The 23,251-nt window shown below is 38.2% G+C and overlaps 1 protein-coding gene across 6 annotated transcripts in view; it reads left to right on the forward strand.

Annotated features, from left to right (window-relative positions):
- The first annotated feature begins 2,935 nt into the window (after positions 1–2,935).
- CEP162 (centrosomal protein 162) overlaps positions 2,936–23,251 on the forward strand; it is a 47,994-nt gene continuing 27,678 nt past the window's right edge. Inside the window, exons 1-11 of one of the 6 annotated variants that reach the window (XM_058175639.1) lie at positions 2,936–3,048; positions 8,913–9,020; positions 11,113–11,236; positions 13,966–14,088; positions 15,439–15,588; positions 16,155–16,341; positions 17,360–17,427; positions 18,198–18,280; positions 19,744–19,771; positions 20,737–20,856; positions 22,298–22,483. In XM_058175639.1, the coding sequence (XP_058031622.1) occupies positions 8,961–9,020; positions 11,113–11,236; positions 13,966–14,088; positions 15,439–15,588; positions 16,155–16,341; positions 17,360–17,427; positions 18,198–18,280; positions 19,744–19,771; positions 20,737–20,856; positions 22,298–22,483 (1,129 nt within the window). In that variant the 5' untranslated portion in view covers positions 2,936–3,048; positions 8,913–8,960. Of the gene's footprint in view, positions 3,196–8,912; positions 9,021–11,112; positions 13,237–13,965; positions 14,089–15,438; positions 15,589–16,154; positions 16,342–17,359; positions 17,428–18,197; positions 18,281–19,743; positions 19,772–20,736; positions 20,857–22,297; positions 22,484–23,251 lie in introns of those variants that run through there. The other 5 variants (XM_058175677.1, XM_058175648.1, XM_058175631.1 and 2 more) reach the window with 5 other exon arrangements.

Consider the following 23,251-nt stretch of genomic DNA (forward strand, 5'->3'; position numbering starts at 1 on the left):
AAACAAACAAGATATCCATACATTAGCTTTAATCTTTTCTTCTCGCTTGCTGCTTAAATGTATCCTCCCGTTCCTTGCAAGAAACAAATCCCTAATGTACATACTAAGAGCCTTTGCCTGTGGCGAAGCTAAAGTTTTAACCATCCATCAGCAGAAAATGATACCAGTATGAAAAATGCTTCTCCACCGCTGATCCCTATCTTGCCTTTATGGTCTATTTTGACTCACTGCCAGTGGTGCTGTCCTGATTTTGCTTGTGCAGTGAATGATAAACAGCAGCTGGTTGATTTCCTCCAGTATTGCTGACCTCCTTGTTCTGAACATCAAACATGACACTGCAGGAGGAATGGTTGCTGATTTGGCTATAGGACTTTGCCTATCTTCTCTAGCTTCCTTCCTGTCCTTTTCTTCCTGTATCCCATTCTGTAGGTGCCCAAATGGAGTACAGTAAGTAAAACAAAAACAAAAACAAAAATTCAACAGATTGGAGTTACAAAGGGAGCTGAATCACAAGCAACAATTCTGATTATGATGTCCTTCCCTTTTCTTTTTCTTCCTTTATAGAGGCGTGAACACTTCTAGATGCGTATGCTCTGTTCAAGAAGTAAGAGGGGAGAGTTCTACTATTTCAAACTTTGGCAGGTAAGCCAGCTCCTTAAGGAAACAATAGGAAAATTGCAACAGATAAGAACACTCAGAAGGGAGTCTGAAACATCAGCCTGAAAGTCTTATAAGTAGCTTTCTGATTTTACCTACAACTGACCACTCCATATGGTCTATTAAATAATACTTTTAACACTGGTAAAACTAAGGATGACTCAATCCTTACTCATGGACTAGGTTGAGATGAAAGCAATGTCACAGGAACATGGGAGGGGGAAAAAAGATGTTTCCAGAGTAAGTTTGTACTGTGATTAAGTGTATGTACAGAAAGATGGCACAAGTTGCGCCTTTCATCCTCCCATTTTGTTCTGTCTCTCCTGAGCCATTTAGGATGTAATAATGTTAATTTTAGCAAAGATAACCAGGTAAATAGCCTAACCTATAAACAGTACTGTCCTGGAATGTTTTAAGAAATTGCTCAAATCCCTAGGAACTTTCTAGCTCCAAATACATGAGGTCAGAATGACACAATTAAGACAAACTTTTGTTTTAAGCTAAGGGTAGAGAGAAATAGTATGCAACTCCATTGCCTTTGTGTCATTTGTTCCTATTTATACAGTCTGGGGGCTTAAGTGCATGTTGTTAAACATTTAGAGAACAGGTTTCCTTATTTCCATATATCCTTTCAGGATTTGCAGAGAGTTTTCTTTTAGATTACTTTTTCAAGAAAAATCAACCTACCCATTCATTATAAGTTGGTCTCTTTTTCCCTGCTCTTTAAAAGATTAGGAAAAAAAGAACTATTCTCTGAACCCACTGTGCTATAGGTAGAACATCCACACAGCTGTCTATCTGCTTAATATGCAATGCAGCCAAAAGTATCTCATTCCTGTATTTACACATCCGTGCCTCTGAATGGTTTTACAGTTTAGGAAGTAGTAAAGACATTTAATAAACAATTATCCAAATATCAATCTCTGGAACACTCAGTGACTCAGTGCTACTGCCCATTGACCTTTTAAAGAACATTTCTGACCAACTGTACGTTACATCATCTAGCAAAGTAGATACAGGCAACTTCTTTCACTTTACTTGAGAAGTAACCAATACAAATCTTGCAGACAATCCTGAGCCACTTTATTCTAGGCTCCAGGACCTGTCTGCCAAAATTGCAAAACATCAGTAGCATAATATGCTTCTGAATTTGGCTAGGGGGAAAAAGGGGGCATCCTTAGCTTTGAGTTTCAAGTGGACCTGCATAAGAGGTAAGCTTGGAAACCACTGGTTTGGGGCATTGTATGAATCGTGCTGTTGTAAATAATTTATGGTTCAGTGTGCTATTACACACTGAACCATAAATTATTTACAACGGCAGGATTCATACAATGCCCCAAACCAGTGGTTTGCAAGCTTTCCTCTTATGCAGATCACTTGCATTATTGAAAGCTTCTGTGAACTGAATGTTTACTTTCCTATGGATAACACTAGTTACTGCTTCTTCCCAAACCACCTGTCAGGGATCCAGAAATTGGATTCTGGCCTGAAAGGGAATCAGTTAAAGGTCTACAATATGATCCCCTCCAACTTTGGTATCATCACCTTTTCCAAAATACTACAGAGCCGACATATTCAAGGCAAGACATAACTTCACAGGTAGCTCTTTTTATCACCAAGCAATCTCAGAAGCGTAAAATAAATTCAGTCACCTGAACGGCATCAAGAGGCTGACCCTAAGAACAGGAAAGCCGCCGTGTCTGGATCCTGAACTTGTCCCCAAAACCGGGCTGCAAAAATTCGGATGATCGTAAAAAAAAAAGATGCGGGGAAAGTTCCTCTTGGCCATCCACGATTTTTTAAGATCATTCGGATTTCTGCAGTCCGGTTTTGGATCCAAATAGGGTGGCTTTCTCCGTCCTTAGGGCCAGCCTCTCGATAACGCGCCTCCCAGAGGACTAGCAACTTGCTCTGCCTTTGGGAGGGTGTACCGGGGCGTTTTCTGGGACGCACCGCTGCTTTGCATCCCAGAGAAGGTAATCATGGTTCTGCCGCCGAAAAGCCGGCGAAGCTCCGAGCCATTGCTCCCTTCAACGGAAAAGTATCGAGGCGCAGAATTCCAGGGCTGGAGCAAAAGCCGCTTCAACGCCCTCCTTGGCCGCCGCCCAATCAAACCCCCTCCCGCCTTTTTAGGTACACGGGAGTTCTGTTTGCGTCACGTGACCACGGGGAGACGGCTAAGTAGCCTTTTTCCATAATCTTTTCTCGGCGTTCCGTGTCTACGTCACCGGCACGTAACCTGTGACGGCACTGAGCCCCGGCTTTTTTTGTGCTACGGCGGCCGCACGGGTTCAGTTGGTTGCCTAGGTTACCTCCACCCTCCGCCGATGCCCGGAACTTTCCTCAGTCTAACGGCTTCTCCCTTCGCCGATTCTTCTTCCTCCTCCGCAGGTGAATTTAGTCGGCGCCCTGACCTCCTTCGCCTCACAGCCTCCTGAAGGGGCGGCTGGCGCAGCAACTGCGTGAGAGGCCGGAGCGGCCTGGCTCTACGTCCCCTCAGCCCTCGGTAGGAAGGCCTACAGAGGGGCTGATCGAGGGGTAATTAATTCCCTTCTAGTTGCGATCCCCGCTTTCGCGAAAGAGATTCGGCTTGGCTTCCAAATCCGGACTGCCCCCCCCCCACCTCATGGATGCTCGCCTTAGATGCTCCCAGAAGAAATGGGCGCGCAGGGGTTGAGCGGACCTGCGTAGCATACGGCCGGGGGTGGGGGATAGCAGCGAGAGAGAGAAGACCCTCCAATTCTTTACTATCCCATAAAGATCGTCCATATTTTTGCCGCCCTATCTGAGCAGAGAGCCGTTTATCCGGGCTGCCTTGAAATCCACCGAAAAGCGACCTGAAATTGTTTTTATTTATTTATTTATTTATTTATTTATTTTGTCACACTACCTTGCATCTCTTGCCTCGCGTTTTAAGCGTCCCGTTGAAAGGCGATGCTCCTGCATTTCCTGCGTGGAGGTTGCCTTGAGCAAAAGGGTTAATTAAAAAGTCTGAAAGGGTCCTTAAAAGCTTTTGGAGTTTATAAGGCTGAAAGACAGTGAATGGTTCAGTACAGGTAGTCTTTGACTCACAACAGTTTGTTTAGTGACCGTTCAACGGCATTAAAAAGAGAGGCTTGCGACCATTTTTCACCCTTAAAAGCGTCCCCATCGTCCTGTGATTGATATTTGGAAGCTTGACAACCGACTCATATTTATGGACGGGTTGCAACATCCCGGGGTCAGGTGATCCCCTTTTGCAACCTTCTGACAACCAAAGTCAATGGGAAAGCCAGATTCACTTAACAGCCATGTGACTAATTTAACAACTGCAGTGATTCACTTAACAAATATCGCAAAGATAGTCAGGCAAAATGAGGCAAAAAACCCATTTAACAAATTTCTCACTTAGCAACATAAATTTGGGGCTCAATTGGGATCCTAAGTTCAGGACCACCTATATTATCTATCGAGCTTGGTGGCTAGCAGAGTATGTTGCTAATGACCTGAAGACAATGGACCAAGCATCTAAATCTCATGGTAGTGATTTTCACTGAAAATGCTAAAATGCAAGAAAGACATATTGAAGAGTTCTGAAATAATCTGTCTAAACTGGTAGAAAATAGGAAAGACAGATAATGTGATCCAAACTGTGCTTATTTAATACCGCTGGGTTTTATGGGTCTTGCTCCTTGTTGTATTTAAATTGCAATCAGACATAGATAAATGTGAAGTTTGTAAATGTAATGAGGCTGATAGATGTAGTGATTAAAGTACTGGAGACCTTGGGAGACCCAGGCTCTATATCACACTCAGCCATAAGCTTCATGGGTGATTTTGAGCCAGTTATTCCCTCTTAAATTCAATCTAACTCATAAGGGGGTGATAGTGGGGCAAAATATTAGGAGGAATATATGCTGCTTTGAGCTTCTTTACAGTATAAAAGGCAGGATGCAAAACTAATGAAATTGATTAAAATACAGTCTTACTCCATTTGAGTTTGACTCCTGGCATTCAGCCATGTTTTCTTTGCAACAATATGAAACCATACCATTTTCCTAATATAGCCTAGTGTTTCCTGATGGTCTTCCATCCAAGTGCTGTACATGATCTTGCTTAACTGTTCCATGCAGAAGATTAAATTAGGTACATTATGACATAAAGATCACAGAGTTGGTGTATCAGAATATGGGTTAATCGGGTGTTAGGAATTACTAAGAAAATAATGGAATATATTTATTATTTATTTATTTATTTATTTATTAAATTTTTATACCGCCCTTCTCCCGAAGGACTCAGGGCGGTTTACAGCCATAGTAAAAACAACAGCAATATACACATAAAACCATAATTAAAAAACTTATTACACAAATGGCCGAATTAAAACATTTAGAATAAAACCCCATAAATTATAAAATATTAAAACATTAAAACTAATTAAAATCCTATGCCAGTCCTGCGCGAACAAACAAATAGGTTTTCAGCTCGCGGCGGAAAGTCCGAAGGTCTGGCAGTTGCCGAAGTCCAGGGGGAAATTCGTTCCAAAGGGTGGGAGCCCCCACAGAGAAGGCCCTCCCCTGGGGGCCGCCAGCCGACATTGCTTGGCGGACGGCACCCTAAGGATTCCCTCTCTGTGCGAGCGTACAGGTCGGTGGGAGGCATTCAGTAACAGCAGGCAGTCCCGTAAGTACCCTGGCCCTAAGCCATGGAGCGCTTTAAAGGTAGTCACCAAAACCTTGAAGTGTACCTGAAAGACCATAGGTAGCCAGTGCAAACTGCGCAGGAGTGGTGTTACATGGGATCAACATGTGTCTCCCACTATCACCCGCGCAGCCGCATTCTGAACCAACTGGAGCCTCCGGGTACTCTTCAAGGGGAGCCCCATGTAGAGAGCATTGCAGTAGTCCAAGCGAGAGGTAACCAGAGCATGAGTGACCGTGCATAAGGCATCCCGGTCAAGGAAGGGGCGCAGCTGGCGAACCAGGCGAACCTGGTAAAAAGCCATTTTGTGCAGTTTGTTGCTATACCTAAAGATTTTAAAACATTTATTTATATTAGAAATTATTCTACAAACATTTTCTTTTTCATTAATAGAGTATGCATTGATGGATTTTGAATTATTTCAACGAAGTCTTTTGTAATATGGCTATCCACTGGTGTTGAAATATAGAATTGGATCATTGTCTGGTTAGCATGAGTCAATAATATTTTTTATTTAAATTTGGTGTAAAAATATATTATTATTGATTCTGTACAAAAATATATGTTTTTCTTAACAAAATTTTTAAAATTTTGTTGTTGTTAGTTGTGAAGTTGTGTCTGATTCATCGCGACCCCATGGATAATGTTCCTCCATGCCTTCCTATCCTCTACTATCTTCTGGAGTCCATTTAAGCTCACGCCTACTGCTTCAGTGACTCCATCCAGCCACCTATTCTCTGTCGTCCTCTTCTTCTTTTGCCCTCACTCTTTCTCAGCATTAGGCTCTTCTCCAGTGAGTCCTTCCTTCTCATTAGGTGGCCAAAGTATTTCAATTTCATCTTCAGGATCTGGCCTTCTAAAGAATAGTCAGGGTTGATCTCCTCTAAGACTGACTTGTTTGTTCGCCTTGCAGTCCAAGGGACTCGCAGGAGTCTTCTCCAGCACCAGAATTCAAAGGCCTCAATTCTTTGGCGCTCAGCCTTTCTTATGGTCCAATTTTCACAGCCATACATTGCAACTGGGAAAACCATAGCCTTGACTATACGCACTTTTGTTGGCAGAGTAATGTCTCTGCTTTTTAGTACGCTGTTTAGATTTGCCATAGCTTTCCTCCCCAGGAGCAAGCGTCTTTTAATTTCTTGGCTACAGTCCCGATCTGTGGTGATCTTGGAGCCCAGGAAAATAAAATCTGTCACTACCTCCATTTCTTCCCCATCTATCTACCAGGAATTGAGAGGGCCGGATGCCAGGATCTTAGTTTTCTTAATGTTGAGTTTCAAGCCAACATTTGCACTCTCCTCCTTCACCCGCATCAAAAGGCTTTTTAGTTCTTCGCTTTCTGCCATTAGAGTGGTATCATCTGCATATCTGAGGTTGTTGATATTTCTCCTAGCAATCTTAATTCCAACTTTTGATTCATCCAGCCCCGCCTTTCTCATGATGTGCTCTGCATATAAGTTAAATAGGCAGGGTGATAGTATACATCCTTGTCGGACTCCTTTCCCAATTTTGAACCAATCAGTGGTTCCGTGTCAGTTCTCACTGTTGCTTCTTGACCCGCATACAGATTTCTCAGGAGACAAATAAGATGGTCTGGTACACCCATCTCTTTAAGAACTTGCCACAATTTGTTGTGATCCACACAATCAAAGGCTTTAGTATATTCAGTGAAGCAGAAGTAGATGTTTTTCTGGAACTCCCTAGCTTTCTCCATGATCCAGCGTATGTTGGCAATTTGATCTCTAGTTCCTCTGCCTCTTCGAAATTCTGCCTGTACTTCTGGTAGTTCTCGATCCACATACTGCTGGACCCTAGCTTGTAAGATTTTAAATATAACCTTACTAGCATGTGAAATGAATGCAATGGTACGATAGTTTGAACATTCTTTGGCACTGCCTTTCTTTGGAATTAGAATGTAAACTGACCTTTTCCAATCCTGTGGCCACTGCTGAGTTTTCCAAATTTGCTGACAAATTGAGTGTAGTACTTTTACTCCATTGTCTTTTAAGATTTTTGGTTTTTAAAATAAGGAGAGACAAATAGCATAATATTTTGAAATAATGGTATTTAGAAATCAGCACAACAAATGTTTTTAAAATATGTATTGAAGCCAATCGTTTTCTGGTTATAACTAGTTTTGACAGTTTTTTTTCGTCCACTAGTATGCTTTAGTGAGTAATATTAATAAAACACATGTCCACATCACAAGGACCGTATAGTCCATCTCAAAACTAAGGCCCATGTGAACTGGTATTAATTTAATGGTTGTGTTTCTTGCATAAATGCTTGTAAGTAAACAGATGGAATCCAATTCTTTTCTTCATCTGGTGATGGTAGAAAGGATACAGATATCACTTCACCCTACAGCCATATTCCCACCACCATTTTGAAGGTGTCTCAAAATATAGAACAGTTTGGAAGAGAAATGGGGAGGGGCTGCCGCAAAAGAAAGTCTATTCTGTTACTACAGAATTAGAATGTAGGAATCATTCTATTCATAACTCCCCGAAAACTGATTTGAAGGCTGTTTTCAATTAACACTGAATATATAACATAATATACAAAATGGCTATCTATATTTATAGGGTGGCACATGGCTTGGCGGTTAAGATGCTGGGCTTATCAGCCGGAAACCCAACAGCCTTACAAGCCTGTACAGATATTCCTTGACTTACAACAGTTCATTGAATGACCCTTCAAAGTTATATCAGCCCTGAAAAAAGTGACTTATGAACAGTGCCCTAATGATTTCTTCCAACAACCAGTTTGCCAAACTGTTCCGAAAGTTAACCGGTTCTCCCGAACTGGTGCGAACTGGCTGAATCCCACCACTGCTTATGAACATTTTTCACACGGTCTTTGAAACATCCCCATGATCATGTGATCAAAATTCAGATGCTTAGCAACTGGTTCATACTTATAACCGTTGCTGTGTCCCTGGGTCTTGTGATCGTCTTTTGCAACCTTCTGACATGCCAGATTCACTTAACCAGATTACTAACTTATCAACTGCAGTGATTCACTTAACAACTGGGGCAAGAAAGGTTGTAAAATGGGGCAAAACTCACTTAACAACAAAAATTTTAGGCTCAATTGTAGTCGTAAGTCGAGGTCTACCTGTATATTGTTGTATAACAATATACAAAATAGCTAGCTATATCTATACAGAATACAAAAACAATTGCTAACTATCTACCATATGTGGTTATCTGTGTGGAAGAAGAAGAGAGAAAGATGAATAGTAAACATTCTTAATAGATGAATTGAGAACTATAGTGGAAGCACCATCAGTGCAAAATGCCACATCATGCATGTGAACAAAGTACCAATTTAAATTAGGATGTTTCTTTGGAGGTTGTTGAAGCAGTTATAGTTTAATATAAGAGTGTTGTAAGCTTATATGGATTTTGCATTCCTTGCCCCAATGCAACAGGAGCTTAAATTTGGTGATGCATTTGGAAAAATGTATAGTCCACCCTCATTATAGGCCAATTGAAGTTTTATAATGTAAGCATAGAAAGTAATAAATTTAAAATTCTGGCCACAATAATTACATGCTTCCTTTTTCATTTCAGGATCTGTTGATCGCTCCAGTGACTTGGGAAGTTGAACTCTTGCTAACTATGGCTCACCGGTTTTCAATTAAAGATATAGATGAAAAGTTTGAGCAATTTTTAAAAGAGGTACAGATATATTTTTATTTGTCTGTTTTCAGCGTAACAGTAGAATATTGTGCCCTTTTCTATAATATTGTTAAATGTCTTATCCTGACATCAACTCATATTTATATTAATTAATATTAAAGCAGGGGCCCCCGGGTTACGACCTATCTGGAACTGGGCTGCGCAAGTGAGCAAAGTTTCATCTGCGCAAGCATGGGATATAGGTAGCATGCAAAACCATGCCCCCCCCCCGGTCCCTGGTCCTCAAAAGGTTGCGGGCCGCTGTTCTAGAGAACCCCAAGCAGTGCTACATTAGGTATTTGTAAATTTCAAGTATTCCTTTGATTCAATCTCCAGACAAATCTTGTGGGATAAGCTGAAGGTCTCCATTAGATAAACCCTTGTGTCGTGTCCCACTCCTCCGCTGACGGCCGGGTCAGGGAAATCCGAATCAGACGTGCCTCTGCAGCTCTGCTAAAGTCCTAGCAAAGTCCTCAGGGCAGGCAGGAGATCAGAAAGTGACTTCAGCAAGATGTGTTTAGACTTTGCCTGACTCAGAGAATGCCAGAAAGCAGATCCTTTATATAGGCCATGGGGTGTGGCTCCATGACTCAGCACTTATCCAGGCCTGCCCCACCCTTCCTTCTGTTGCCTCCGCCTATCAAGTCTTCTGACGCGAGGGTCACTCCAGTCGGCAGCTGTTGGCAATAGACCTCCCTCAGGCTCACATGCTGTGGAGGAGGGGGAGGGGTCTAGTTGCTCCGTTTGCCTGGGCATGGAGCCAGAGCTGGGGGCTGGAGATATTTCCTCCTCTTCAGCCTGTCTGGGCATGGAGCCAGGGCTGGGGCCGGGAGGCATACTAGAACATTCCTCCGTGTTCGGAAGCAGATAAGCAGGCCCCGGCTGTGGTGAGATTGGGCGAGACACAACACCTTGCTCCTATATATTCATACAGTACATGTGAACCAAAAATTATTATAAAAGTTCAACCATTGTGCCATATAATCTCCATTGTTTTATTATCTATTTTATTATCTATTATATAACGGTATAAGAGTAATATACTATTATATATTCTATTATGTTATGTTATGTTATGTTATTATATGTTCAAGCTTGTACTCTATTTGAAATGGCTTATTTTGATTAGTAATAAAAATTTACATTAAGGATTAATTTGTCCTGGCCATTTGTCTTTTCACTTTGAAAAAAAATCTTCCAGGGGTAGTTCTGCTACAAGCACTAAACCAAAACAGATCAGAGTACAAGTTTTAATATCAAAGTGTATTTCAAATGAGAGTGGCTGCTACTTTGGTTCTTCCAGTGTTGGGAAAGAAGATCATATTAAATAAACTGCATGGCTTATCAGAATAATTATTTTTATAATTCCTATGAGTGAATTCATTTACATAAAATTTAAAGTAAAAGGATCTACAAATACACTTTTGTTGTTCTGGGGACATTAATCCTCATGATGTAAACAGAGATCTTTACAGATTCTATAAGGATATTATGTGCTCTTCAGGAACTCTGGTGATTGGGAAGTCTGATAATTGATATACATAACTGTTAATTTGATGAAAATGACAAAATCTAGGGAGAAATAAAAATACGTTGCCCCAAAATGTTGACTTTCCACAGATATAGTCCAATAATTTTCAGTTATGATACCCCTTCTACCCTGCAAATTTTATCTCCTGTGCTCTCAGGCAATGCATGATCTGTATTCTAGAAAATCTGTAAAGATGTTTTCTTGCATCTTTTTTTTTTTCAATTTTAAAAAAAGATTTCAAAAAAAAAGTGTGGCTTGAAGTAGAACCATACATGTTCTCCATTGCTGGAAATGAAAATGATTGAAAATAGAATCTGGAAAACGATCAGAGATGAATCTGTAAGCTAAATACTGTTGGAGGAATAGCTAGTAGCATCGTATAAATACTACACTATCATAAAAATATGACCTGCTCCTCCGACAACTTATTATGGAATGTTCAGTGCAAAATTTTATTTTAAGAACCACTGTATAAATCACTAAACATGCTTTAACATGGTTGGCTCATAAAAATGAAGCAGTAATAAATATTAACAGCAAATTGGCTCTCTTTTTATTCAGTCTCTTTCAGATGATTCACTTGGAAATGAACAAAATCAAAATGTTATTCCTGAATCGGTTGAGCACTCTAAAAATAAAAAGCATCTTGTGCCATGGTGGATAACAGAAGATGATTCAGATGATGGTATTGTACTGATATTTATTCTATGTAACATCTCTGCCACAAGGTGTCAGTGAATCACTTGTGTCTATATATACATGACTATGCGTATGTAAATTTTGGGTCAGTAATTGTCTCTCGGGCCTAGCCTAGGAAGTAGGATACATAACAACTCATACTAGACCTGCATGTAAATTACCTAAAGCGAATATGATTTCAATTTGAAGTGGATTGATTCAAGCTGAATTTTATTCACATGTATAGAGATGGGGGTGTTTATATGTGTGTGTGAGTGAGAGACAGAGAAGGAGAGAAAATGAAATAGAAATTGTAGGACTAATTTTTTTTAAAGAGGTGCTTAACAGTGTTAAGCATAATGTCTTTTTCTGAGTTTGGGCAGCTGTTTCAGGAGTTGTTTGAAGCTATATTGTGCTATATTCTACCTATATCTTTTGCTAATCATTTAAAAAACTGTATGATTATATGAGTAACTATAAATAAGTTCATTCTTCTTTTTATAACACTTCAAGGCACTTTGTGATTGTCTCCCTATTTACATAAACAAATAAGATTCAGGAGAAGTAGATATTGGATGGCAAACTTATATTCTTAATCATATATATTAGAGATCAAGTACCATTCCAAATAAATATTCAAGGGATCGTATTGTTAAGGTGTTTCATATGTTCATTGAGAAATTAACTTGTTGTTGTTGTTAGTTGCAAAGTCGTGTCCGACCCCATGGACAATGTTCCTCCAGGCCTTCCTGTCCTCTACCATCCTCTGGAGTCCATTTAAACTCATGCCTACTGCTTCAGTGACTCCAGCCAGCCACCTCGTTCTCTGTCGTCCCGTTCTCCTTTTGCCCTCAATCTTTCCCAGCATTAGGCTCTTCTCCAGTGAGTCCTTCTTTCTCATTAGGTGGCCAAAGAATTTCAGTTTCATCTTCAGGATCTGGCCTTCTAAAGAGCAGTCAGGGTTGATCTCCTCTAGAACTGACTTGTTTGTTCGCCTTGCAATCCAAGGGACTCGCAGGAGTCTTCTCCAGCACCAGAGTTCAAAGGCCTCAATTCTTTGGTGCTCAGCCTTTCTTATGGTCCAACCTTCACAGCCATTGCAACTGGGAAAACCATAGCCTTGACTATACGCACTTTTGTTGGCAGGGTGATGTCTCTGCTTTTTAATACGCTGTCTAGATTTGCCATAGCTTTCCTCCCCAGGAGCAAGCGTCTTTTAATTTCTTGGCTGCAGTCCCCATCTGCGGTGAAGAAATTAACTATTAAACTGTAAAGCACATTGTACAGGAACACTTAGAGTAGTCTTTCTAACTAAATACCCAAATAGTGGATCTGGCAAATTTCCTCATCTGTCATATTGCACTGTCTTATAATAATGTAGTTTGGGATTTTTATATAACATTGTACTTTAATCATAAATCATTTGTTCTGTTGTCTGCCCTCTAATGAAACTTCGTTGAAAGAAGCAACGTGAAGATCAATATGCTTTCTGAAATGGGTGAAAATCAAATAATATGATCACTGTTGGATAAAATTTGGTAGATAGTAGTAAAGCTTAATGAACTGTAAAGTATTTCAGTTTTGTGAAGAGTTAAGTTTGCAGTGAAAATTCCTAATTCAGTGCCCTGCTTTTAATATAAAACATTTGTAAAGGGGAAAAAATCCATTATAATATTTATAGCTCTTAAGCTACCATTTCAAAACAGATACTTAGAAGTATTCTTTTTGATGAAAAGTACGAGAAAAAAATATTTAGCGATGAGACGATAAAAGCAAATTCAATTGTTTAGCCTTATTTTTAGTAAGCGGGATCTAGATTTGCAATTCTGCAAATAGAAGGACTGTCTGATCCACAAAAAACAGAGAGATTATTTTTTTACCAAATGTCCTTTCCCATATAAGTCCAGACATCTTGGGAGAACAAGGGACTAGAGTGGAAAGGATAAATTATTACACTTATGCCAGTGGCAGCAGGATTTACCTCATCAGTTTTTGGAATCCCATTATGTAAGTTTATACAATTTTAGATTATTATATGATTTGTAAATTTGACATTTTCAATGTTATGTTGATTCAATTATAGCTATTAGGGTTTTTGGAATACACAGAGAATCAAAATGCTTGTTTAATATTAATGCTTCTGGGATTTTTTTGCTGAAGAAATTATTATTAGTATTAGTATTAGAGAAACATGACACTTTTCTTTCAGCAATTTCAAAAATAGAAAGGCAATATATCAGCTGTGTATAATTCAAAATAGATTGTTTATCTTGCAATGTCTGTTAAGGCGTTACTCAGTTATAAGAAAGAGAAAATAAACCATCCAGAAATGCGGTCAAATGAAATAATGCTTAGAAGTAGAAATTATTATTTTTGTTATTTTATTGTTACTTGAAAAAAGTTAGCTTTGCAACATTTAACTGAAAATGCAACTAAAAACAAACAAACAAAACCACCTACATACATGCTTGCTAGTGCTTGCAATTTCTCTCCTTCCATTTAGCAGTGTTTTCTATAGTTTGAGAAAACTCTCTCATATATTATTAGTTAGAGCAAATGATTAAAGCAAATAGTACTCTTGGATGCTATTATTTTTAATAATAATTCCAAACTTTCATACGTGGCATGTCTAGAAATTGACACTCTGTACTCTGCTTTTTTTTAATTCTTGGTGGTTTGATTTTACTTTTCACTCACTGTTGCAATCTTTTCTGTTATTTTCTTGAATTTCCAAAGTTCCAAAAAAAAGCAAGTTTATCAAAAGTTTATCAAAAGGGAATGAGAAGAAACTTATTGGGAGACAAGATGCAGTGGCTGAAGATTGTGAAAAGAGGGTATCATTTTCAGATAATGAGCCTGGTACTGGATTAAATTTCCTATTTATAAATGCCAATGTTTGATGTTAGCTGTGATGTGTTGTGACTCAAAATTAATTTATTTCTAGTAACTATGCTTTTACTTTGTTACTAATTTTTCTGATCATGTAAATGTGAGTTGTTGTCAATTATAATCTCAAGGAGAGTGAACTTCTTAAAATGATGGTGCTAATTTGCATATATATAAGATTAGCTAATCTATGTCATCTAGAAACAGAATTGAAAATATTTTTAATCTGAAAATCTATTGAATGACTATGAATCACGGTATTCAATCATATTTACTCCTGGACTGCCTCTTAAGTGAGTCTTTTCTAAACCTTAAGCACCAGTCAGTAAAGAGCTAGGTGGACAGTTCCTGTGTTTTTATGAAATATTTAATTCTATAAATTGGTTTGAATCAAAAGCCATGTAATAAGCCATTGTTAAAAGACTTTCCAATATGATTTAAGTTAATGTTTAAATGCACCATTTTAAAAAATTACAAGAATCCTGCTGTGATTCAAATTAAGCTACTGACAAGCATATGAGAAATCTGATTTCTTTGATGGCCAATCAGTCAAGTGACAGCCCACGTTGTGAAGGCTACATTTTAAAAATTAGTCCTATAAAGAAGCTGTGTTTATTATATAAAGGTGATGTTGGTTCTTCATCTAAATGATTGAACTTTTGTTGCAAAATTTATTGAGTTCTGTTGAAATGTTTTGGTGAATATTCTGTGTAATCTTTAGCAAAATTATATTCCAATTATATTTATAAAAGTGATTTATTTATTTGTATATTTAGGATTCATCGAGCAGCTAAATAATTATTCTTTCTGTAATACAGTTAAATTTGCATTCAGTTCAAAACAATATATATAATCCAACCTTTAAAAAAATTCTGTTTTGTAGTTAAATCTGTTGTATAGAACTATTTAAATATGAAATATTTTTCGGTAACATAATTTATCCTTAAATACAATTACATTTATAAGATAAGTAGATCCTAGGTTCTGTAGTGTGAATCCAGTTTTTTGTTTTTTAAATTATCAATGAAACGAATGAGAACTGGATGTTTGTTTGATAAGAGTAATCTAGAAAATATGGTTGTCATTTTGTTGTGTTAATGAATTTAATTGCCATAAAAATCCAAAGTGGAAAGCATACATTGGGAATATGACTTTTCACATCACGATTCTTGGGTAGCTTTTTAGACCAAATGCAATATGTAAACTGTCTTGAAAATGGAGATTTTAAGTAGGCAAAGTACTTGAACTCATCATTCAATATATTTCTGTGTTTGAGTATAGATTTATCGATATTCATTCCCCTCTCCCCGGCTATGTTTTAAGGTATACGTGACACCAGCAATACCTTTCTGAAATCGCGGAAGCTTTCTCCTTCTATTGAGGAAGTAGATGAAGCTTTTGGAGAAGACCTCCAGCTCCCGCAGCTTCATGGTGTTTCTGTCTCTTTAAGCAAAGATAGTTTGGAATCAAATGGTAAAAGTGCTTCTGACATTAAACATCTCTTTTATTATACTATATTTTAAAAATTTGCTAACAAATATATTGCAAGCATAGACGTTATTTTTTAAAGTGGTTTTTATGTTACATAGTTCTGAAGAAATGAAATGGTCACTTCAAAATAATATTATATATTTATTTTTACCCTGGTGCCACAATTTAAAATGCACTGTGATTGATTCAAGGAGTGTTTTACAACTCGGCTCTAGAAAATACATGGGCTTTAGGTTTCTGCACTAGTTGTATAATTGCCCCACTCCAATAGTTCATTCAAACCATATGAGCTCACAAAACTATCCTGCTATACAAAGACAAAGCATGTTTCTTTTTTCCTCTTTTTTTCTTTTTTTCCCCACTGGGAACCAGTCTGCCCACACATTTCTTTGTAGTCTTGAATGTACTTCCTATGTTTAAACAAATGGGAATTTAGAACCATATGCTAATATTCTTGTTTTCTTATTTAAAATGTCTGAATTTGGCAGTTACAGTACTAAGGTATGAACTCATATGGTTATCTATATTTTGATACTTTTATCATTTAGATTCAGTTGTTGCTTTGGGACCCAGTGAGAATATTTTGGGAGATGGATTAGATACTTTGGAAGAAGAAGAAGAAAAGGAGAAGTTTTTTGCTGACCTTGAGAAAGGAGCATCCTCTACCATAGACTACTCAAAATTAAATAAGGAACTAGATTCTAATAATTCTGACATCCTGCACCCGTTTTTATGGTAAAGTAAACAAAAATAACAATGGTAGTTATATGTTGAATTGGAGTAGTTTGGAAATTTAACAATGAAACATTGTGAAAACAAATTGTGCTAAATAAATATTCATACTGTATTGTAGCATTTAAAAGTAGGGTGGAAGCTGTAGAGTAGAAAATGACACCTTATGGATAACAAAAAGAAGCCGAACAGGAAAGTGAGACTGGAAATGGGAAGCAAGCAGATATTTATGGATAGGCTAGAAAAATGGCTTACCGTTTGTGATTCTGTTCATTTATGAAAATGTTCACCTCTTAATGTTAACACAAATAAGACATAAATAAATTGAAAAATATCCAACCCTCCTGAGCTTTCGTAAGAGCCTAAAGGCCTAGCTCTGCCAGCTAGCTTGGGGCTGCAATAAGGGAACATCATAATGTAGGTTGTCGATCAATGAACAATGAACACCTCCCTCCTCCCCCCCCCCATCCTGCCTCCTCCCTTTATTTAATTGAAGCGTAACATTTGGCTTGTATATTTAGCTTTTATGATTATAAGCCACCCAGAGTTATCCTGTGGTAAGATGGGTGACTAAATAAATAAATAAATAAATATCCAGTGGCCATCCATATTTTTACAGTATTTTTCTTAGGTCCAAACTAGGATTAATGCAGATACAACCTAGGAGTAATACAACAGTAATTCAATACTGGACTAGACTGAAGTCTTTATTAGTAAAGAAATTTTCACTATTAAAGCCTTAATGGGCTAAAATACGTTTCAATTGTATATAAGTAAAGCAAAATTGGTGATTATAGCTGCTTCTTTTTTTAAAAAAAAATACAGATTCTGTATTCTAAAACCTTTCGATATGGATATTCACAGACTACTTCCACCCATCCTGCCTGGCTTTAGTTGCTTAGGAAAAATTTGGGGGTGGTTGAAAGGAATATTTTTGCTGTTAGAACAGCATAGCATTAGAATGAATATCCTCAGTCAAGTGTAAAGAGAAAAATATTTTGTCATTCCTAATATTTTGCAGCAACCAGCCTCAAGTGAAACAGACAAAAGAAGAAAATGACAGCGAATGTATGAGTCATGAAAAATCTGGTAATTTCAAATAATTTGCTTAGTAACCTACGTTTAATGACTATTTACTTACATGGTATGCCTTTCCAAAGGATGTTGTGGATTTATTATTTCATCATACAGAATCATGAAAGGCATTCATAAGATGTTACATTAATTTAAAGGGCAGTTCCTTATAAGTCCAGAGTTACTTGAGACAAATTAGAAAATATTGTTGCCATTAGGCCATTGAGTCTGATCCAGAGATTCTATTATATTGCAACAGAATTTGAAGGCTTTATGCAACCAGTGATTGTAGAATAGGTTTGGGTTTGGGTTTGGGGTTTTTTTTAGTATCTGCATTTAAGTCAGACATTTAAGTCAGAACTGGACACAGTTTAAATAGAAAGAATTTAAACCATATCTTAATGCTTGCTTCCACCATTACAATCCAGTGAGAAACAGCACATTTCTGTTACTCCTGTAACATTATTCAGTTTATAAGCACAGTTACACAGCTGGCTATTCTGCTGGAACAGGGGTGTCAAATTCTCACCATCACAGCAGCATCACATAACTTATCCAGACTTTTTTCCCCTTCGCTAAACCAGGCATGGGCGTGGCCAATGCGTGACGCATCCCACCCGCAGGCTGGGAGTTTGACACCCCTGTGATGGAAGAAAAACATTAAACTATAACTGAAAATTTTCCCAACTGTTTGATCTGATCCAATAAAAGAATGAAAGGAAAATAGCATTGTTTCTCTTATTTCTTTTGAAGAACTAAACACAGACTTTCCTCCAAACATTCAGGTGATTATAGTGAGGATTTTGAGGAAAATTCAGAGTGTAATGAAGACAATAAAGCTGAACAGGTGGTCACGTCTGAAGCTACTGTGAGCGTTTGTGATAAGTACAATCACTTCCTATTTTAAGCGTTCTAAATTTTGTGGTTTCAATGTTTTATCCGACGGGCTTACCTAGTTATTTACAGTGCTGTCTGAAACTTGTCTTTTGAGATGTAAGGACCACTGAGCTCAGTGGAATATGTTTCCAGGTGAGCAGCATGGGGTGTCATGCACTGAAACCCCAGATGTTCAAAGATAGAAATGTGCCATATAGTTGACTTTTAATACATTTATGGGTTTTGTTCCTGAAGATACATATAGCTTGTAACATTTCATAGCTAGCATCTAATTATGTTCAGAGCTCTTTGGGCAATTTATACTTCTGGAATCATAAAAAGATAGATTACCACTATAAAGCAAAACTATTGGAAAGATAAAAGAACAATAAAGGCTCAGCATCAGTGCCAAAATCACATAACAATGATATGATTAAAGCTCTTGATGTCAAACATAACTCTCTTGAGACATACATACTGTTTTTAATATATTTTTAAAACAGATTTGGGAATCACAGGATCCTATAATGGTAGAGCAAGGAATATTATTTCCAAAGGCATATGTTCTTGCTTTAATAAAAGCTGAATTAGGATTGTGATATTTAAATGATACAATAATGATATTATCAATCTGTACACCATTAAACTTTATGTATGAAACTTCTTTAAAATGAATGAACTGGTGTGTATAGGATTGCAAATAAATAATACGTTCTAATACAATAGTATAAAATATTACATCTTAAATTTTCTTGTATTCTTAGTCATCTTCTCTGATTTGTATTTTCATGTGTGCTCTGATGTATTTCCAGCACATTCTGTTCAGTAAAAGGGCCAGTTTAAAAGCACTGAATATATCAATCAGTTTTCTTCATCAAAATCATTCAAGGAATAGCAATAGCATTTAAACTTATATATTACTCCATTGTGCTTTGCAGCATTCTCTGAGTGGCTTTCAAATGTCAGCACACTGCCCCAAACAATCTGGCTCCTCATTTTACCAACCTCAGAAGGATGGAAGGCTGAGTCAACCTTGAACCAATACTGCGTTCTAACCACTGTGCCACCATGGCTCTTAATCGTTTGGCTACTGGAAATCAATCATACATTAGAATTCTTATGCCCAGAACAGAATTTTGAGGAGAAAGGCACAATGATTGGAATTATTTGCACATGTATTAAATGCTTCCAATTATTATTTCCTTAAAGTATTATTCAGATTTTGATTTACTTTTTTTAACTATGATTTTCAGTAGTGTGTATCTTTCGACTTGATGCTACTTAAATTTTATTTAAGTGAAATACTTTATGTAAGTGAAAAACATTAAAATATCAACATTTTAAGTTGTAAAATGGTAAATTATTTCAAGAAAGTTTCCTATTTCATATTCAAAATAATTTTTAGTAATAATATATAAATGAGATTTTTATATATATACATATATTATTTTCTAGGAGGAAAGGACAGGCATGCTGGCCAAAGGTATCAAATTCATATAATATGAAATTATATATTTTAAAATGAGTTTGATCTTTCTGAATTTGGGAGATAAATATTCAAACATAATGGGCCCATTTCCTTTAATTCTACTTATCATAGTGCTGGCTTCCCCATGAAATAAAAGGATTATTATCATCATCATCATCATCATCATCCCTGAATTGTATTAGAAAAGATTACAGGAATACTTTGATGTCAACAGTACTTGTATCAGTCACTGTAACTGCAAAAAGAAAGATTTTACAGATTTGTGTTCTGCAACTAACTTTGTCTAGAAGTCATTTTCAAAGACTGATCAAAAATAAAAATGGCAATGTCAGTGAACAATTGACATCAACATTTATTTTTCCATTTTGGAAATAATATAAAGTTTAAAATAATAAAAATGTATGAGTATATATTGGAACTGCATACTTTAAAATTAGAGGTAAGCTTCAGGATAGCACCCATTAGTCTCTCTACAAAGAAAAGCATACGACTAACTGGGGAAAAGTGCTGTCCCTTTGTATATATGCTTTCTTAAAAGAAGTCCCACTGAGTGACACAGCTTTCTGCCTAATGAGAATACTTAATATTGCAGTCTTTTCCCCAACCATCTCCTGCAAGCATAAGACATGATTAAATCCAGTTGTTACATAACTAAGAACCGTGATTTGTACTTTAACATTTTGTTGCAAATAATTTATGATTGTGAATGATTTAACATTTTATACATAATTTTACATCTTTTTCATTTTCTTATTTAAAGCCTTTTATATTTTAATATATTTATTAAATATTTACTGTGTTATTTTAAAGTTTCTTATCTAAATAATTTTTAGAATGTCTGCATATTAAATTTTACTGCATGTTGCCCACTCCAGTGTTACAGGTTAAGCATAAGATTGGCATTACCTTTTCTTCATCTACACTAATGTAGAGAAGATACAATTCTTCTTCCTTTGTAGTTCTTCTGGATTCCCAGGAGTCAGTTTTAGAAACTCCAAAAGCCAATGAAGAGCAAGATGCAGCTGGGGTAGAACAATATACAGCTCAAGAAATTACTGCAGAAGAAATGACTGGAACAGGTAAGGCTACTTTTTGTTTGTTAATTATTCTTTCTATTGATCATGCTCTAAACCAGGGGTGTCAAACTGAAGGCCTGCGGGCCAGATCCTGCCCACGGGGTGCTTAAATCTGGCCCACAGGGCTGGCCTGGAAACAGCAAAGGACCAGCTCGGGGTGCCTCTGACAGCCAAAATGGCATACAGGGGTATGTGCGGCCTCCCGCATCCTGTTTTCGGCCTGGGCAACCTCCTGCAACACTCTGCTGGGCAAAACGGGGCACACATGTGCCTCCCTGCACCCCATTTTGGCTAGCAGGGTGCTGCAGGAGGCATCCGTCCCGTCTCTCCCTCCCCCCCACAGGATTGCCGGCCTGCGGAGAACTATAATGCTGATCCAGCCCTCGAAGAAATCCAGTTTGACATCCCTGCTCTAAACTGATGTGAGGCAGGAGCAGTCTGTCTCATTCCATTTGGATTTATTAAAATTACTATTTGATTTCAGTGGCAGAAAATCCAATATTTAAAATCAAAGGGCCTTAAAGTATGCAACTGTAGCTTAGATACTGTGTTGTTTTTTTCCACATGATCAAATAGACTGCCTCTAGCTCTATGCTGAATCGAGTTTTGAGATGAAGGAAAATGCAAGAAAAAACACGGAATGCTATTTTTCTGTTCTTTGGTCTTACTAGCTACTGAATTTAAGTTATGGTACGGTCTGTAGATATAATCTACATTTTTTTACATTACTGCTTACTGGTTGGTTAGAATCTGCTGCTACAATCTGACGCAATTACATTTCAATCCTAAGTGTATTTATTGCAGTGGTTCCCAAAGTGGGGCCCACGCCCCACAAGGGGGGAATTTGATTTTTAATGGGGCAATTGGAACCTTGTTTAAACCAAGTTAATGGCCTTTTAGTCTTCCTTCGCATGAGTAGGAGTCACTTTTTGAATAGTAAGAATTATATGTCACGGGGGAGAAGGGGGGCATCAGGATTTTAGAGATGCTTACGTGGGGCATGGCCAAAAAAAGATTATTGGAAATATCCTGTTGAACTTGATGAAACTCATCTCCAGATACTTTTGTATTTGAATCTCAGTGAAAGTTGTTTTATAATAAAAACATATATGAGATTGCAATGAAAGGGTCCAATGGCCTGTTGCCATGGACAAAACTCCCTTTGTCAGAAGTTCCTAACAATGGAAAGAATCTGAGGTATTTCCCTTTCCCTTTGCTCACTCATAAAAACTGCTCTGAGCCTGAAAAATCCTGAGCTGAATTGAGTGCCTGCAAGGGGTTAAAAGTCCTGTTGTTGCCTGATCAAGCTTTGGCCCTGTGTGACATTGGAATTTTGCTTATGTCACATTAGGTTACCAGTGCTGTTATTTTACTGATTTGTTCCTCATGAATATTTTATTTTCAGCCTGCCCCATCTGGAAACATTTAATTTTTCTCCTTTCAGGTATTTCCAGTGGGCAAACAAACAGCGACATTGAAGCCTTGCAGCAAGCTTACCATCACGTTGAACAGTCTTTAGGAACTACAGATGAACAGAATGATGAAAAAATGGAAGTGGAAGAGAGTTTAGTCAATGACACTTCACAAAATAAAGAAAGCTGCCCCCAGAATACTTCCATTACTAATTCTGGTAAATTCTGGTACTTCCCAAGATGGTTTGCACTGAAATAAAACATATTCTGATCGCTGGACTGTGTTCTCAATCATTTCAGTGGTGAAATCCAAAAATTTTCCCTACCGGTTCTGTGGGCTTGTCTTGGTGGGCGTGGCGTGGTGGCAGTGGTGAAATTAAAAAATATATATTACGGTTCTGTGGGCATGGCTTGGTGGGTATGGCTTAGTCATGTGAGTGGCTGGGCATGGCCAACTCAATGTCACTCCCACCCAGTCACATGACCCCCATCCCCCCAAGCCATACCTACCTGGCTCCTTGCTGCGTGACAGCTGCCCTGCCCGAGCTCCTGGAGGTGCTGGCCGGGGTGGCAGTTGAGACCCCCAGACTTTTAGTCATGGGGGACTTTAACTTGCCATCGTCCGGCTCGTCATCGACGGCAGCTCGGGAGTTCATGGCTTCCATGACGGCCTTGGACATGACCCAAGTAGTTGATGGCCCTACTCACATTGGGGGTGGCACCCTGGACCTGATTTTTCTCTCTGGTCAGTGGTTGAGAGATCTGGACTTAAAGGAATTAGTCATTGAACCTTTGTCATGGTCAGATCACTCTCTTCTTCGCCTGGACTTTCTGACCGCCATTCACCACCGCAGGGAGACGGAGCCGATACGTTGGTTCCGTCCCAGGCGCCTGATGGACCGGATGGGTTCGGACGGAGCTTGGGCCATTTCCTGAGGTCTGGCTCACGGCTCGACTGAGGAACTTGTTGCGGCCTGGGAACAGGC

This window comes from Ahaetulla prasina, chromosome 1 (genome assembly GCF_028640845.1).
Source record: "Ahaetulla prasina isolate Xishuangbanna chromosome 1, ASM2864084v1, whole genome shotgun sequence".
NCBI classification, from domain to species: domain Eukaryota; kingdom Metazoa; phylum Chordata; class Lepidosauria; order Squamata; family Colubridae; genus Ahaetulla; species Ahaetulla prasina.